General features: G+C 37.9%; 1 protein-coding gene across 1 annotated transcript in view; it reads right to left on the bottom strand.

The window, feature by feature from the left end:
• Nucleotides 1-3304: 3304 nt before the first annotated feature.
• SLC36A4 (solute carrier family 36 member 4) overlaps nt 3305-17613 on the bottom strand; it is a gene marked incomplete at both ends in the record, with an annotated part of 61001 nt that continues 46692 nt past the window's right edge. The window contains one exon of the mRNA XM_080613575.1: nt 3305-3612. Within this exon, the coding sequence (XP_080469701.1) occupies nt 3305-3612 (308 nt within the window). The remainder of the gene's footprint in view (nt 3613-17613) is intronic.

Genomic DNA, 17613 nt, shown 5'->3' with positions numbered 1-17613 from the left:
GAAAGAGCAGGCCATGCAAATGCACTGTATGAGTGTTAAAGTAACAGAAGTCCTACACTGCAGGAGAAAATTGACGTTGTGCAAAATATATTAATAAACATTTTAAAGATTCAAAAGATACAACATTGCTAGACATGACAACACTGACCCACTGCACAGACACACTACTTCATACCTGGTCAGTCAGCGGCAATGCACTGGTTTGAAGATCTGCTCCTTGACAGGCTGCACCCTGGTCAGACACAGCAGTAAGATGTGTAAGGGTTTGTATTTGAGCCAGGTTATCCACAGTTTGATGGCAAAGACTGGATTCCTCAAACCTAGCAAGCTTCTCAACAAGTTGCCTGACTTACAGAATGATATGCTGCATTCACCTAGGTACCAAGGCTGCCTATTTAGGCTGTACATACCCAGTTCAGCAAAGCTTCATTAATAGTACCCTGTCACTTGCACTGGCCAAAAATCACCACCTAACTCTGAGTGGTCAAGGTCTGCATCCTGGCAGAAACACCTTCTCAGAGCTGCTCAGTAGGACACAATCGATGCAGAGCAGATGGTATGAACGGACATGACAGTCCTTTATTCTCCAAACATACATGGGTGGAAAGATGCAAAAGTAACAAGAAAAAATGACCTGCATTTTAATCTTACCAGACCTACTAAAAATGTTCCATGTAGAAGTATTTAAACGTCAAGTAAAATATGCACAGAAATACATTCTATGATCAGCATGTAATGTATGGTTTAGGTAAACAACAGATTCATTATGAAACAGATGGAAACACTTAGATTCAATGTCTTTTAAAACAGTTTAAAGACTAAAAAAACTTTAAGATGAAAAGCTGAGGCTACCTTTAGCTTCTCTAGCTACCTGTGTTTGCTCCTCTGTGGTACTTTCATATGAAAAGTTTATTCTGTAGCATCATATCTGCAGAGACTCACCCCTTTAAAGTGCCTGCCAAGTATTTAACTTTGTCCATGCTACAATGAAAATAAGAGCATTACTGTATCTATTTGCTTGAACAAACAAAGGCAGTTTGAACTACATGTTAAAACAAATCTTTGTCAGAAATACCCTCATCAAAATGGAGATGAAAGTGCTGAAATACAGTCACCACATGGTAGATAACTGGGGAAACATTCTGAAGGGAAAATATATAGATGTATAAAGCAGTATATTACTCTAGCACTGTAATGTGGTTCAGTATTTCTGAGGAGTATACTGAAGGCAGGGAAAATGTAACACATATTTCTTTCTTAATTTGTAAGAATACAGTAGAAAGGTTTTGGCATACCATATTTCTTGGGGGGAATGTTAGCATTAAAAATATTCCTTAAAAAAAGAAATTTCTTTATAACAGGAATAAGTATGATAAATACAGTTCTGTTATAGTACAAAATATAGTGTTTTTAGAAAACAAGACCAGAAATATAGCTTTATCATTTGAGTTGAAGTCATCTATGAAGTATAAGCCCAAAACCCAAACATGAACCCTGAAAAGTCAGGATTCCAGTTGAGAACTTGGCATTGCAGACTTGGTGAACAAATCTCATTTCAACTCAGTTACTGGCTCATCAACTTGTTCTTTTTGTCCTTCCAAAACAGACAAAGGAAGCACAAATCAGTAATGGCCATGTTAGATCCTATTTAAGGCAGAATGTAAGAATGCAAAAATAATGACTATATGTTCCAATAGAAATATGGATAGGCAGTCTATAGAAAGGCAGTCTACAGACTTCTAGTAACAGATAAAATAATCCACACAGTATTTCATGCATTCGTATAGCTGAAATCAAGGCTCAAGAAATGGTGTAAAAAATGGTCAGGACAGCAGTTATCTAATGTACAAAAATAAACTGCTTATCATTTGTGGCGCTGAATGTTTTTGCATCGTGAAAGTAATATTGCTCTGAGAAACAACATCCTGCAACTTTTCATTCAAAATCCAAAGGGATATATAATCACTTTCTAAAAAATATTGTATTTTCACACGTATACCCTAGGTCTTATAACTGTACTTCTCCACAGAGCACCAGTAGTTGAAAGTAAGTCCTGAGTCACTTCAGATAACCTGCAGGCACGTGGCGTGCTTGAAGTAAGGGCTTCAAAACAGACATCCCTGGTGCCTCCCTAGCTCACAGTGCTGTGGAATCATAAGCTCTTTCACAAATAACTCATACCTTATATGTAAGAAAGTATGGCAAAAGCTCCATTCTAGAAAGTATTGTCTCATATTTTCCTTTCTCACGCAGAAATTAACATTGTGGATCTTTAAGCTGCTCTGGACAGCCAGACCTTCGTGGCTCTACTGAGCATCACAGTTGCCATTTCCCTGGAGCAGGGGTCTGGGCATGCTGAACATCCCATGGTACAGGAACATACAGTAACAGATCACATAAGGTGGCAAGAACACTCCTAACTAGCTAGCTTTTAGCCTAATAAAAGATCCATCCTTTACCTCTAAACCTTACCTTACAGTCTTGTTCATTCTTCAGCTTGGACATTAAGATGGTCAGCATGAAAAAAATGACTTTATGCTTACTGTCATGTAACCCACCAATAGCAGTAGCCTGCTACACTAGCCACAGATGGCTTGGTCCTTCCAATTGCTTGAAAACCCCCCCTTGGAGCCAATGTCAAAAGACTGAACAAGAGTCACGGTCATTCTGCACAGTACACTGATTCCAGACATAATGACTCCCAGGAACCAGACCCAGGCAACTGCAACTACCTAAAAACTTCTCCACAGTAAACATTTAAGTCCCTAGAATGGCAATGAAAAACATAGCTGCTCTTTTTTACAACTGCAGTGCCTCTGGTTCACTGGGGTGCAATTCACCATCAGAGGCAGCAAGAGAAGGTCTATGCAATACCAAGCTCCCACTCCAATCCTTACAACAGAGCTGGAGTGAAAGCAGTAATGCCTAGACTTGCTGCCTGGATACGATGAATGGGCTGATTTCCATCTTTTCTGACAAAGAAGGAATCCTGACTTCTTTATTAAAAGAATCTTTCTTTTCTTGCAAATAACCTAAAATCACGTTTCCTTCCTATTTTCATGTATATACTTTAAATCCTGACATCAATTCAGTTTTTCACTACATGAGCAGAGGCTGAGAACAAAGGAGTTAATTCAGGTAGCAGATGGGAAGGAATGAAGGAAACAACAAGCAACAGAGTAAAAAAAGGCTGCATGCTATTTTTCAAAAATTCATTTAAAATCCATTGGAATTTGTCTCATACATAGGTCTGCCATCCATCTAGGATTTCTTGTTAAGGAATAAAGTTCACAGTGCTTGGTTATTACTGCAAACCAGCCGCCATGTTTGTAACATTTATATCTGCAGCGATGCTCTCTGTTGCATTAGCTAGAACTGTGGATGCAGGATAAATGATTTCTTCAACTGTCACATATGTCCCTGTTAAAAATCCAACAACTCCAATGACAGCTATAAAAATGTCTTTAAATACCGTCCATAAACTTAAGTTTTCCTTGTAGAAAGTGAGGATTTCAACCAGAGGTGGCAGAATCAGTGCCAGAGTGCTGCTGCTGACAGCTCCAACAAAAGAAATCACCAGGTCTAGGCGAGGGATCAAAACCGCTACAGCACCTGAAACACAAGAATAACAATGGTGGCTTCAGATTCAACATCCTCATGAAAAACAAGACAATGACAAACACATCATCTAGTGGTTCAGGCTGTTTAAAAGGTTTTATCATTCACTATTTTTCCAGCTACAAGTGGTGTGCCCTATATACTTGTCTTGACTATAGCTTATTAACACTTTGTGATTCTACAGATACATCATAGGCATCTTGTGACCAAAGGAAGCTTGGGTAGAGAAAGAGGTGTCCTTCAGGAAACCTTAGGAACACCCAACACTCAAAAATAGGTAAGATAAGTCTTATATCCCACTGTTACGACGGAACCTACTCAATACCAAGCAAAGAATTTCTTCCACTGCATGAATATGACATTTAAAGACTGGAAATGCCACACGTTTATGCATTAACTAGGACAAAGCTGAATAAAATGAGAAAGGAATTATGCCAAAGTTAATAAAAGTCACAAAGTACCTACCTCTGTAACTTTTGCAGCCACAATTTCATTGAAGTCATAAATTCAGGCACTGTGAATGCTTAAAAAATACAGGATGAGCATTCAGACCAGACTGACTGGCAAGCGTGCTTGATACTTGCACAGGAATGCACAGTCCATAAGTAACTTAAAAGTGCAGCAGAAGCATATTTGCAATGTCTGGTAAAACCCTCAGCTAATGAACATGTTGAATGTGTTCTTCTGAAGTATAAGAGATGGCTGCAGATTTAAAACTGTTAAAAAACCCCTTTTCTTAACTGAATTTCTGAAAAAGCATGCTTTTAAATACAGCTCAATCTCCAAACCAAAACTAAGGAGAAAAAGGAACAAAGCAGAAGATAAACTGCATTTATACTATGAGGTGACAAGTTCTACTTTCACAGGTGAGAGATAAAGAGATACAGCTTGCCCACAAGACAACCACACACACCATATGGCTTGGCTTTATTCCCTTTGGAATGAAAAACTCTTTTATCATTATCTTCCTGCAGCATACACTATGCAGAGATAGAAAGTACTTCACATCATTTGTCCTCACGCTGCCACGACTGCTTTGTCCAATGTTACTAGGGAAGACTACACTCACACAGAAGATGGTTTCTTTATCTGAAACATCTTTACCCTTTACAATGAGAAGTAATCCAGGTCACTGGCTCAACACACAGCAGAGCCGTAATGACCTGTGCAAGGAAAGGGCAGATCCATCCCTTCCCTAGAACCCTCCATATCAGGTTTTTAAATATATGTAAGTAAATTCACTTTTTACAGTGCTTTGCATCAGATTTCAAAGCTGTTTACAAAAGGTTTTATAGTTACATTCTTTTTATTCCTTATGCAGAAAGATACATAAAGAATGGCATCAGAATAAACAGCAATTTAACGGAAGTAACATCCCTTTTGGATGGCAACATACAATGCAAAGCAGGCAGCGAAACACTAAGGAACCTCTTCATGCTGCAGGCATGAGCTGCAACACCAAGCGATCTTCATAAAACCAGCAAGCACAAGGTGTCTGGCACAGCACATGCTGGATTATATGCAAATGTCTTTCACCATTTAATTAACTACAATCCATGGGCTCAGAAATGACATTTGGTTAGGCTGTTACACCTGAAATGTATTTATTTGTCTCTACAGTAAATATGTTTGCACTTTGCTACTGCTACTTTATCATACAAACCTCTTCAGACATACTTCAGTGAAATAATGTAAATAATTGCTAGATGCAGCTAGATTCAACAAACAAATATAAAGCATGCAGCCAAATTCACTAATACTGAGTTCCAAACGGATGATCCTACACCTTGACAGTACTGACACCATTCCCATTACCAATCACTTTCCTTCAGCCACCTATTTCTACGGACCCACCAGAAATGAGTCTGAAATTGAACTTCTGTCCTCTTGTTCTCAGTCTCTTAAAATGAATTACAATTCTGAGACAGCTAAAGGGCTCCCAACAGTGCAAGCAAAATCTAATGTTTACTGGTTTTGCTGCAGGGAGCAGAGGTGAAGAGTAGAGAGCAGTGGCTAAGTCTTGAAGAGCTGGCCATGCTGCTTCCAATGCTGCTAGAAAGTCCTATTTCCCTCCACTCACCATCATCACACCAGACTCCCCAGCCTTTCTCTTGGATGTGTTACATATATCAAGCTGTGTCACAGGAAAATAGGCAGTGATCCATGATTAATGTGTTGCCTCATAGCAAAAGCAAGACCCAGGCAACAATAAGTCAAAATAATTTTATATAAAGAAGTTTGTCTTGCCCTCATCCTTGAAAATAAAAGATTCATTATATACCTTTGATTACTACCTAAAGTGAGGAAACAACAGGGTTGCCTTTGCCTCAGTTATTCTCCCAGCCCCTGTGATCAGTGAAAATGTTTAACAAGAACTACAGCATCAGAGGATGCTGGGGAGGGACTCTTCATCAGGGACTGTAGTGACAGGACAAGGGGTAATGGGTTCAAACTTAAACAGGGGAAGTTTAGATTGGATCTAAGGAAGAAATTCTTTACTGAGAGGGTGGTGAGGCACTGGAATGGGTTGGCCAGGGAGGTTGTGAATGCTCCATCCTTGGTGGTGTTCAAGGCCAGGTTGGATGAGGCCTTGGGTGACATGGTTTAGTGTGAGGTGTCCCTGCCCATGGCAGGGGGGTTGGAACTTGATGATCTTAAGGTCCTTTCCAACCCTAACTATTCTATGATTCTATGATGAGGACTGAATCAGGGATTACTTGAGAGAATTCAACCATAAAGGTATACAGGACATGATGGGTTGTATCCAAAAGCATTAAAGACAAGGGGGAATGGGTTTAAACTTAAACAGGGGAAGTTCAGGTTAGATGTAAGGAAGAAGTTCTTTACTGTAAGGGTGGTGAGGCACCGGAAGCGGTTGCCCAAAAAAGTCATAAATGCTCCATCCCCAGCAGTGTTCAAGGCCAGGTTGGACAGAGCCTTGGAAGACATGGTCTAGTGTGAGGTGTCCCTGCCCATGGCAGGGGGGTTGAAACTAGATCTTAAGGTCCTTTCCAACTCTAACTAATCTATGATTCTAAGAGAACTGGCCAATGTCCTTCTCACACAACTCTATACTGTCTTTGAAAGGTCATGGAGACTGGCGGAGATCCCTGGTGACTGGGGGAAAGTAAGTGTCAAGAAAGGCCAAAAGTATAACCCAGGGAAATACAGCCAAGTCAGATTCACTTTTGCCCTTGAAAAAAAATCATAGAGCAAATAATCTTGGAGCACGTTTTTGAGAAAGAGTGTCTGGGAACAGAAAATGAATTTCTGTATGATAAATCATACTTGACCAATGACTGATTGATGGATACCGGTACAATGACTTGATTTATGGAAGAGGGGAGAGCAACAGATGTCATTTACCTTAACTTTATAAAGGTCTTTAACATTGCCTGCCACAATATTCTTGTATCTGGATGGAGGGAAACCAGATGGGTAAAAAACTCACTAGACAAAAGAATAGTGGTTAATGAGTCAGCCTGAAGGCTGGTAAAAATCCAACAGCTAGTAGGGAAAAGTAAAAGTTCCCTATAACTGATAAAAACATGAAATGATCACTTAAGATGACATGAATGATGTCCTTTAAGGCTAGAAAGTGATAATGCGCTCACTACAATACTAATGTCTCACAAAAGTGTCCCTATAGCACAAAGTGACAGTGTTGAAAGTGAGCCAACATCCTATTTAAGTCCAAATTAATTTAAATCATTGATCATTAATCACAATTCAAAGCTGGATTAAAATTAGTATTTTAAAAGTGATAATTCACAGGAGGGGTTATTTCTGAAGTAAAATGGCTTAAAAATATATTAATTCTTGCTTATTTCAGATGATGTACCATATTATGCAAATAATAGCAGTGCTAAGCACCCTACAAACCAAATACTTTAGTCCCCAGTGAAATTTTAGCCCCTTCCAGATAGGAAGCCACACTCTGATTTCACACAATCTTAAAAGCTTTTCATAAAAAGCAAATGCTTGGGGTTGTATTGAAGTATCTGAATTGGTCTCCTTATTTGGGGCTGTAAAAAGGCAGAGGGCTTTGTTATGATCAGTACTTATTGCATATGGCTTGTTCTATTATACTACTGACATGCTAATAAATAACTTGTGAATTTACTGCAATGTATCAAAAGTGAATTAAAAAATATTGCCCATAAAGAGATAAGAATCCCACTGCAGTGGATGACCAATCCATTTTCAAAGTAATGTTTGCAACAGCTGGTGTCACAGGCACAAGTTAGTTAAAGCCTGCTGTGTTGATTGATGATATTGAAAAAACAAGCTGCCAAGTGCCTTGGCTTCCCGGAGAGAGCCACGTGCAGAAGCTAATTGAGGTTCAGCTCCCTGCGCTGCCAACCTTAGGGAGGTTAAGCACTGAATTATGGCCTGCAGTCCAAATCCATCAAAAATTGCAGTCATCTCCAGATGTTTTTAATCTTAATTTGTTGGCATTTCACCTTGCAAAGTAAAGTTCATCATGTACAGAAACTCAACTACCAAGTGCATAGATGCCTGCAGCTCAGAACAGGGAAATTCAGGAGCACCATGTGTCAGAAGCACCGACCTCTCCCAGAATCAGGTCAGGGAGAGGTGTGTTCGCTGCAGGCTGGGGCTTACTGTCATATTTAGTAAAAAATACTAGATTTACATGTGTCTTTATGAATCATTTTTAATCCAGTAATCCCACAGAAAATAATCAGATTTATTGATTTTACATAAAACTATTTTGATTGCCAGCAATTATATATCCATCGTTCTCTTCTAACAAATGGACCTCTCAAATAATATGTCGTTTTCACATGACAGTGAACACTTGTCATTTTCTAATAGCAGTAAGTAAATTTCATTGTCACATCATTGCTAATATTTATTTTACTTCTGGTAAGCCCAAAATTAGCCATCATCATTAGATCAACTAATAAAGCCAACAAAAACATCTTCACAGTACATAATACCATCTCCATACTTCGATAAAAATTACTAATTAAAATTTAGTGGAATATTCTTGTGGAAATCATAGAATGGTTTGGGTTGGAAAGGATGTTATGATCAACCTTATGTTCAACCCCCACCATGGGCATGGACACCTGCCACTAGACCAGGCTGCTCAAAGCCCTGTCCAACCTGGCCTTGAACACTGCCAGGGATGGAGCATTCACAACAACCTTGGACAGCCTCGTCCAGTGAAATTATGTACATTTGCTGTCTATGGTCAAACAAAAATTAACTTCATGGTTTATGTATAGGAAAGATCTTGCACTGGGTTTGTTCCCTTCACACTGGTTTGGACGTTGGAGCACTGCTTTACTCTCAACTTAAATCGAAGGAGCAGTTAATTCCTTGCCAAGATCTTGTGAATATTGATTTAAGGATGCTATTATAACCATGGAGTCAGAATATTGATCTACCCATTGTCAGTATAAGAATCAATTTAGAAAAGAAGTGAATTTTTAAGAGCACAAAACTGCCACAAGTTTTGTCGAGTAGAAAAGGTGATACTGCGCTTCCTAGATCAGATGGGGAAGAGTTTTCCCTCAGTACTTTTCCTTTAAAGAAAAGTCATGAAAGAAACAAGAAGAAGGAATTAAGACAATACTCACAGGAGAAGGGTAATATAAAACTGTATCAGGATGGACTAAGAGGATTTTCCAACATAAGTAAAGAAAAAGGATGAAAAATCATAGAAGTGGATTTAAGTGGCTTATGGTAAGGTAGATCAGTATTGACTTGCTTTTGGGAATAAACAAAAACTGATGGTTAGATCAATCTTGAATGTAAACAGCATGTCAGAGAAAATCGTATTTTATAGGTTAGGCATGGCTGAACACTGCAGAGCACTATGGAGGACTGTTAACATGGTCAGAAAACACAGGAGGTCAAAATTCTGCTCAGCCCCACCAACAAGTATCAATACCTCAGTGGTAATACTCCATATCTGTGTAAATGAAAGTTTGGTGTGTACCCCATAGACTGAATCACCCAGAATGTTTATTGGTTAATTATACTTCATTATTAAAATATTTACTAAAATAAGTAATGTAAATAAGTAGAATATATTTTATGTAATTTGCATAAAATATAGAATGTTGATTATAGTTAATCATAAAAACAGTACTTAATTTCAGTTACTGGATGAAAAGCAAGAAAGTGGAGCACAAGAACATGTACTGAATTGCACTGAATATGGACAGATTAGGCACACATTGAAGATGATTGCTCCTTCAGACTTGATCTCAATGAGATAGGATATCTATGATACCCTATCACAAAGACCTTGAAGGATCTATTACAAATGAAACTAAGAACTCTTTCTGTACTAAGGATTGCTCAGATTTTATCCCTTCCTTTTGTTATCACAAGATATCATACACTCTCATGGTAAGTGATTCTTTTTCAATGAGACAAAGCACTTGAGAATATAGTGTAAAGAAAGTCCTATAATAAGGAAGAAGAGTAAATGACAAGGTCTTATCCAATCCTTACACTTATGGCATGAATTTAGTTAGTATATCCACATGAGCAGATCATTCAGCCATTTATAAGCATCTTCCTCTTCAGAGTGAGTTGCAGTATTTCAACAAGGCAGGGAAAGGAAAACCACATAAAAAGAAAATCAAATAGAAATGTGAAAATGTAACACTGTGATTTATTTAATACGGTACACATGATTTCTTAATTTTGCTCTGATATTTTAAGACTGTGTACCTTTATTATGACAAGTGATCTTTAAAGTCCTAACTCTGCAGCAGGCTGGTGAAGTCATTACAATGAAGTCACAAATGACTTAATTCTCATACGGGTCCATCTGTATAACTTTGCTGCCCATTATACATGGTAAAGGTAGAGGAAACAAAACAGAATAAAAGTTTAAAAATTGCTAACTTTGACTAATGGCAGTCAGAAGACACCACAAGCTGTTATTACCCAGCAATTCCTTTCTATTCTTTTATCAAACAAGACAGACATTTGAAAGCCTGTTGTTTGAAAGCCTATCCCACTCTGCTCAGCACTTGTCACGTGGAGTAATGTGTTCAGCTTTTGGACTCTGATACACAGAAAGGATGTGGACAGGCTGAAGAGGGTCCAGAGAAAAGCCACAGGGATGATTTAAGGGTTGGGAAGCTGTGTGTGAGGAAAGGCTGAGAGACATGGGCCTGTTCAGACTAGAGAAAAGGCGGCTCAGGGGAGAACTTATCACCATGTTCCAGTATTTAAAGGGTGACTACAAGAAAGACAGTCTTTTTATACAAGGAGTCACATGGAAAACAAAAGTGGTCATGGGCACAAGGTACTCCCAGGGAGATTATGGTTGGACAGAAGAGGAGGATTTTTCACAATGAGACAATCAGCCATTGGAATAATTTCCCCAGGAAGCGGGGCATTCCCCAACATTGGACATTGTTAAGATTTGGCTGGATAATGTGCTGGGCCATCTAGTCCAGGTCATGTTTTGCCTAGAAAGGTTGGACCAGATAATCCTTAAGGCTCTTTCTAACCTGGGATTCTATAATTCTGTAATTGTAAGGATCAGGTTATCAAACCACTAATCATAAATAACACTAAGCCATCATTTGCATTTTAGCTTTTATGCTACGTGAAGCACTAGCAAAGAAAATGCCTGGAGTGACTAATTCCAGCTATGAAGTAACTTTTTAAGAAACAACTTCAAGCAAAGCAATGTATCACTTTAATCTAAAAGAAAAAAGCAGTAGGATGCCAGCATACACACTGGCAGAAAAGTTATCCTTTGATGGCCCTAAGTATTTTCTTTATTGCTAATTGTTTTCAACACACAGAGAAAAAGCTCTCAAATATTTTCAAGGAATGTTGCTTTCACTACCTTTATCCTTTGCAATCTTCAAAAGGCTTACTTGCAATCTCCATATCATTTCTAGCATCTTGAAAGAAAAACTTTGCACATTTGGCTCTCCGCAGAACAATGTATCTATGCATGAGGGAAAATGTTTTTCCCCATCTATAAATTAGGAAACTATTTTGAAAATAAAGGGCTTTTCTAATTAGAAGTGTGCATTCAGGACCTCCTGCCAGTTGCAACACACCCTAGGCAGCAGATGTCTTGCTGGGGCTCATTTTAAGAGACTTCCAATCTATTTCCAATTTTTTTTTCACTCAGTATATATTAAATATGGTTATTTTGCTTTTCAAATTGTAAATGTTCTCTCACACTAACCAAGCAATACAGGTGGGTAAGAACGGTTTTCACTCATATTCATATGAGCTCTCACAAGACCGCAGTCAATCAGAGATGCTGACTGCACATCCCATACCTTCCCTGGAAAGCAGAGTTTGCTCTCCACCAAGTAGTGCTACTAAAGGAATGCAATCACTTCTAATCCCTGCCACTCTTAAATTTGAGTAAAAACTTACCTAAATGCCCCTTGCCAGTTGAGTGATAACCAGAGTGCCACACACAAGTAACCTAAGGAAGTGTGTGTCAATTCTCTGTTGAACTCTCTGCATGGAAAGAATCCATAGCAGGGAATTCACTCGACCACAGTTTGCCTCTACTAGAGCCACAGTTGAGTATTGTATTGGTCTACTTATAGGCAGGAAAAATAATTAGCACTAGAAAATTAAACCAAAATGCCAATAATTTGTAAACATAAGATGTACCCAGGTATCTTTAGCCGAGTCATTTCCTTCTTGCTCAGAGGTCAAACCTTTCCACATGCCGCATTTGTGACTAAGACATTAAAACATGTGCGTTTCACTGCATGAAACATTATCCCAATCAGTTAGTTTTACTAGTTAGACCATTTTCTTCTACAAACTTATTGTTAGGACAGCATATCCAAGAGAAATTAAATTCCATACACTGTTTTTGGGTTATGATTTTCTTTTTGTATTGTTTTGTGGTTTCAGTTAGAAAGCAATACTCTGAAGGAGAAATGGCTTCTGTATGTAAGTTGCAAAGACTGGTAACAGCATCTCTTAGCATTTTGCTTCATATTTTACATTCTTTCCTGAAGGGAAACAAATACTTTCAATGTTTTGACAATAACTTTCATTTTCCTTTCCTCATAAAATTTCTTTGCTCCCCAGTTATATTCATTCGAGGGAACGCTTAATAGCACGCTTCATAGGTCTTATTTAATAGCATGTATCTGAAAACAACTGAGAATTGTATCTGCATGACTCCCAAAATTATATTAAGTAACATCATATGAGTCTCCCCACTAAGAACTTGATAGACTTCATTGTCAATTATTCAGGGGACTTTATTTGAGCAAATACTGCTCAGCTGGTGGTGATGAATATTTTTGTACTCACTTTTGCCCTAAGTTGAACTACTCCTTAACTAGAACCTTTACCTTTACTGAGCTAGCTTCTCAGCAGGAGAGGACAATGTTCAGCATCTTCCAACTTACTAATTAGCCTGCATGTCTCTACTGGCTAATTAAATGTCCTGTCTGCAAAGAGAAAAATTAAGGAATTCATTGGCTATCCCATCTTTCTTTGAAGCCAGAGCCACAGGTAAGATCATTTGATTAAACACTCATGTCACTCCAGGCTGACAGGATGCCACTAAAGATACAGACACAACTTTGTAAGAAAGAGAGAATAATTTGTGATAAATCCCAAGGAGGGAGAAGTATGAAAGCTGGGCTTCCTTTTCCTTAACCCAAGCTTGTAAGGGAATACTGTGTTCCTTTGTAAGGGAACACAGATCAATTCAGCAGTGCAACACTGAGATAGCATAAAGATGCCCTAGGCAGAATTCTTACATCTGAAATTCCTGTGACTTTACCAAGTAAATTCTTCAGGCTTCATTTTCACCCATGCAAAGAAATATAAATAAACAGAAACACCAGCAATGTATGTTTGCTTTAACAAGACAGCTTGAAAAAGTAGACTTCCTTATTTAGTGCTCTAAAACAGAGGGGTCACCCACCTAAGCAATGGACTCATTTGTTCTTTTGCTGTAAACTGGCTTCCATGCAGCTTAAATGGTTTTCTGCTGATATTTTCTCAATGTTGGTAATGAAAATCATAATTCAGTTTTTGATCTAGACAACACTTTAATGACTGGCAGACTTGTCACTCTCAGTTCAATATACTGAGCGTCAGTTACAGAGCTGCATCAGTGTGAGTAGTTGAAAACAAGTGTACCAGCTGATTGCCACACTAATGCTTTTCTTAATGAAGCTCTTAATTAGCTGCAGTTAAAAAAAAGGGAGATATAAGGAGGTGAAAGAGAAGAGAAAATAATGATTCTAAAAGAAAGAGAATATCAGTGATAATGAATGCAATACGGTTAAGACACTGTGATGATTAACATTTGGACATCTATAATATCACTATGGCAGGAGTTCACTGTGCTGAATGCCAGATAAAAGCACTATCAATTTTATTTCATACAGCTTTCTTTCCTTCCAGAAAATTTCTCATGCCTTCAGATGAATGAGAATCTCACTTTTGAATTCAGCACAGACTTCTTGTAAATAGACATCAATAGAGAAGGATGGCAAGACTGCAAGGAAGAGGTAATTTTATTTTTATCCTATCATAAAATAAAATTGATACAGAATCCCACTAGTTTTTACAAGCTGTTTTATACTTACTATATAAAAGTCCCTGCCCTCACAATTTATAATCAAACAAAAAGCTAAATATAAGATGCAATAGTTACACATAAGGATAAAACTAGCTGCCTACTTCAATGCTAAGTGGTTTTATATTTTGCTAGACTTGTATGATAGTGTCAGAAATAAAAACATGCCCTACTCTACATTATTGTTCAACTGCCCATGAAATCGTACACTAAAAATGAAATCTTCCAGAAATGATGTTGAAAAGGACCCAAAACAATTTCTTTTCTCCATTCAAGAAAACAAAAATCAATTTCATAAAAATATTTTCCTGTGTAATATTAGAGTTTAAAATGGTATAAAACAGAAAATTCTGAAATTTAGTGCTGGTGTTGGAGACCCATACTTTTAGAAAATACCTACTTTAGTTCAGGATAGAGCTGCCTGAAATGCTTGACAAGCTGTAATCAACATCACAGCTCTGCTTAGTTATGTCTTAACTATGCAATGTGTGATGCAGCAGCCACAGTATTGTGACAATCACACACTATCCAAATAAGCACACTTCGTACATCAGAAGTGGTGGCACAGTAGCTCTAGGTAAAACCAGTATGGTAGAACTTGGATGTTCTGGCCATTATTCAAGCTTCTACCATGTCAAAGACAGAAAAGAATAACTGTTACCAATGCAAAGCCCAAGGAAGTTGCTTGATTTTCTTCTAAAATTTAATGAAATATTCAGTAATCACTTTGAGATCACTAAATTCCCTAAATTGAGACTTATCCTGCCTTTTCTGTTCCTTCGTTGACTAAACTGAATTTCAACTCAAGTAATTATTTAGTTTAATAATTATCCTAAAAGAAGTTTGCTTAGGCACAAGTGCTAATATACATAACACTATCACAAATGTCCAATAGAGATCTGCTTTCTGCACATAAGGAATGAGATACAATCTGTTTTCTTGACAGGTACATATTCAGAAATTCTGAAAGCTTTATGACTTTTTATTAAATACCCATGCTCACCTATGTCACAGAATAGATATGGTTCTATAACTATAGAGTGGTTAGTTAGGGAGGACCTTAAGATCATCTAGCTCCTCTGTTCCTCTACTCTGCTCTCACGAGACCCCTCTTGGAACACTGAGTACAGCCCTGGTGTCCCAGGACATAGAAGTTTGGAGCAAGTCCAGAGGAGGGCCACGAGGATGATCAGGGGACTGGAGCACCTCCCGTATGAAGACAGGCTGAGAAAGTTGGGGCTGTTCAGCCTGGAGAAGAGAAGGCTGCATGGAGACCTCATAGCAGCCTTCCAGTATCTGAAGGGGGCCTACAAGGATGCTGGGGAGGGACTCTTCATCAGGAACTGTAGTGACAGGACAAGGGGTAACGGGTTCAAACTTAAACAGGGGAAGTTTAGATTGGATCTAAGGAAGAAATTCTTTACTGAGAGGGTGGTGAGGCACTGGAATGGGTTGCTCAACTGGAATGGGTTGCTCAAGGAAGCTGTGAATGCTCCATCCTTGGCAATAAAAATAATGCAAATAAATTTAAAGGCCACAGCCCTTCATAATTGTATATGCATGTTACATTCTATGGATGTTCTAGAATTACATAAATGCTTTACGGTACTGGATATTAAATACTCTAAATTTTAACTAGTTTCATGTTACCTCACCACATTCTTGTTCAGTCTGGACTATTTATGGCTGATCTCACTCAGTTCTGCTAACAAAAAAAGAAAAGCACGGGACTTTTGAAGAAATCGGACTAAAATAATTGCTTCACAGTTGGCCCACACATATACTGAACTGCAGAGACTGGTATCAGTGCAACATGATTTCATCCTACAGATTTGCTGTGGCCAGATTTTCAAACTCACAACCTCAAAAATAGTCAATATGAAATCTCCCCAGTATTGTATCTCTACATTATGGTATCTAAATAAGCAGACTGCTTTCCTCACAGCCCGATCACCTACAGCTGCATAAGACAAGCTAATGAAATAGATCTTATTGGCATAAAAGTATCAGCTGTGCAAATCTGAACATCAGACTGTTTTCATACAGTCACAGCTAAATACCACTTAAGCACCTCATCAAATCATAAATTGCTTCCTATAGATGAACTGAAATTTAAAGTGACTTAAATGTATTAACACAAGGATAGTTCAAGACAAGTGTCTGAATGACAGACGCAGACTGACACTAGAAGAACAAAAATAAATCCTTAGGGTTTTGGAATACTCTAAGACAGCAATAGAAAAACATTAGGAAAAACCCATAAGCACTTAAACTTCCACAAATGTAAGTGCTTTTAATATTTGAAATTTTTAGATCTGGACTGCTTATGGAGATAAAATTTTAAGTTATATTTTCCCAATTCTACAGAATTGAATTATATGCTGCCAAGAAGTGAATAGGTACATAAAGGCACTTTAACATCTCATTCAGCATTAATGAAGTTGAAACTTGAATGCTAAAGCAGAGGTGGTGAAGACTGGAACAACAGAGTTTATTAGCATGCAGATCAGAAGGAAAAACAGATGATAGGAACAATTTGAAAACTGATGTGATTACTATAAGAAATGTAGAAATGCAGCTAGATTTTGTGGAAGACAGGGTTTCAAAAATTCAATGACTAAAAGCCAGACAAAACTGGACAAGTAAAACTAAAGCTTGACAAACCTATTTATTTTGGTTCATAAGCCACTTCTTAAAATGAAAGAATATTGCATCTTACTCCAAAAGACTTTTGTGATTTTGATTTGGGTTAAAGTATCCATCCCATTCAGTAAAACATATTTTGATAAATGTGAAATACTGTAGTAGAAGACACAGCTACTTGTGTTAGCTGCACCAGGGACAGATGAAGAGACTAAACTGCAGGAGTCCAAAATAAAGGAAGGACTGTGTTCTGCATCCTTATTGTACAGATGCACTTTTAAGGCCCTGGTCTTGAAAAGCATAATACGGAAGAATTAGCACTGTTGATTCCACTGCCCAAATGGTCTCTTTATGAGAGTGGGAGATCTTACTTTAAAAGTTTAATATAAATGCTTTTCACAAATTTCTGGCAACCAGATGAGTATGTAGGCATAAAGAATAGGCATGCCATTATAAATGTATATATTTCTATATATAGAATGTAATATGCTCTTTAGACAACACAAAGAATTAAGACTGTACAGGCAACCTTGATTTCATGATTTCTTGATTTCAAAGCTTCACAGAAAAACTAAGGAATTGTAGAGGGTAACACAATTCAAGACCAGACTTGAACACAAACCTGCATGCTACATACTGAATATGCTTGACATTTTTTAAATAATGACAACTTTTCCAGATAGAAATTGTTTCAATTTTTCAGTATTCACACTACCAGCATCATGCAAAAAACTTATTGCCTATGAATGTTTGGTATCATCCATTCTATGTAA

Source organism: Psittacula echo (genome assembly GCF_963264785.1).
Source record: "Psittacula echo genome assembly, chromosome: 3".
NCBI lineage: Eukaryota > Metazoa > Chordata > Aves > Psittaciformes > Psittacidae > Psittacula > Psittacula echo.
Note: the sequence above shows the minus strand (reverse complement) of the source record. Positions and strands in the feature narration are given on the sequence as shown.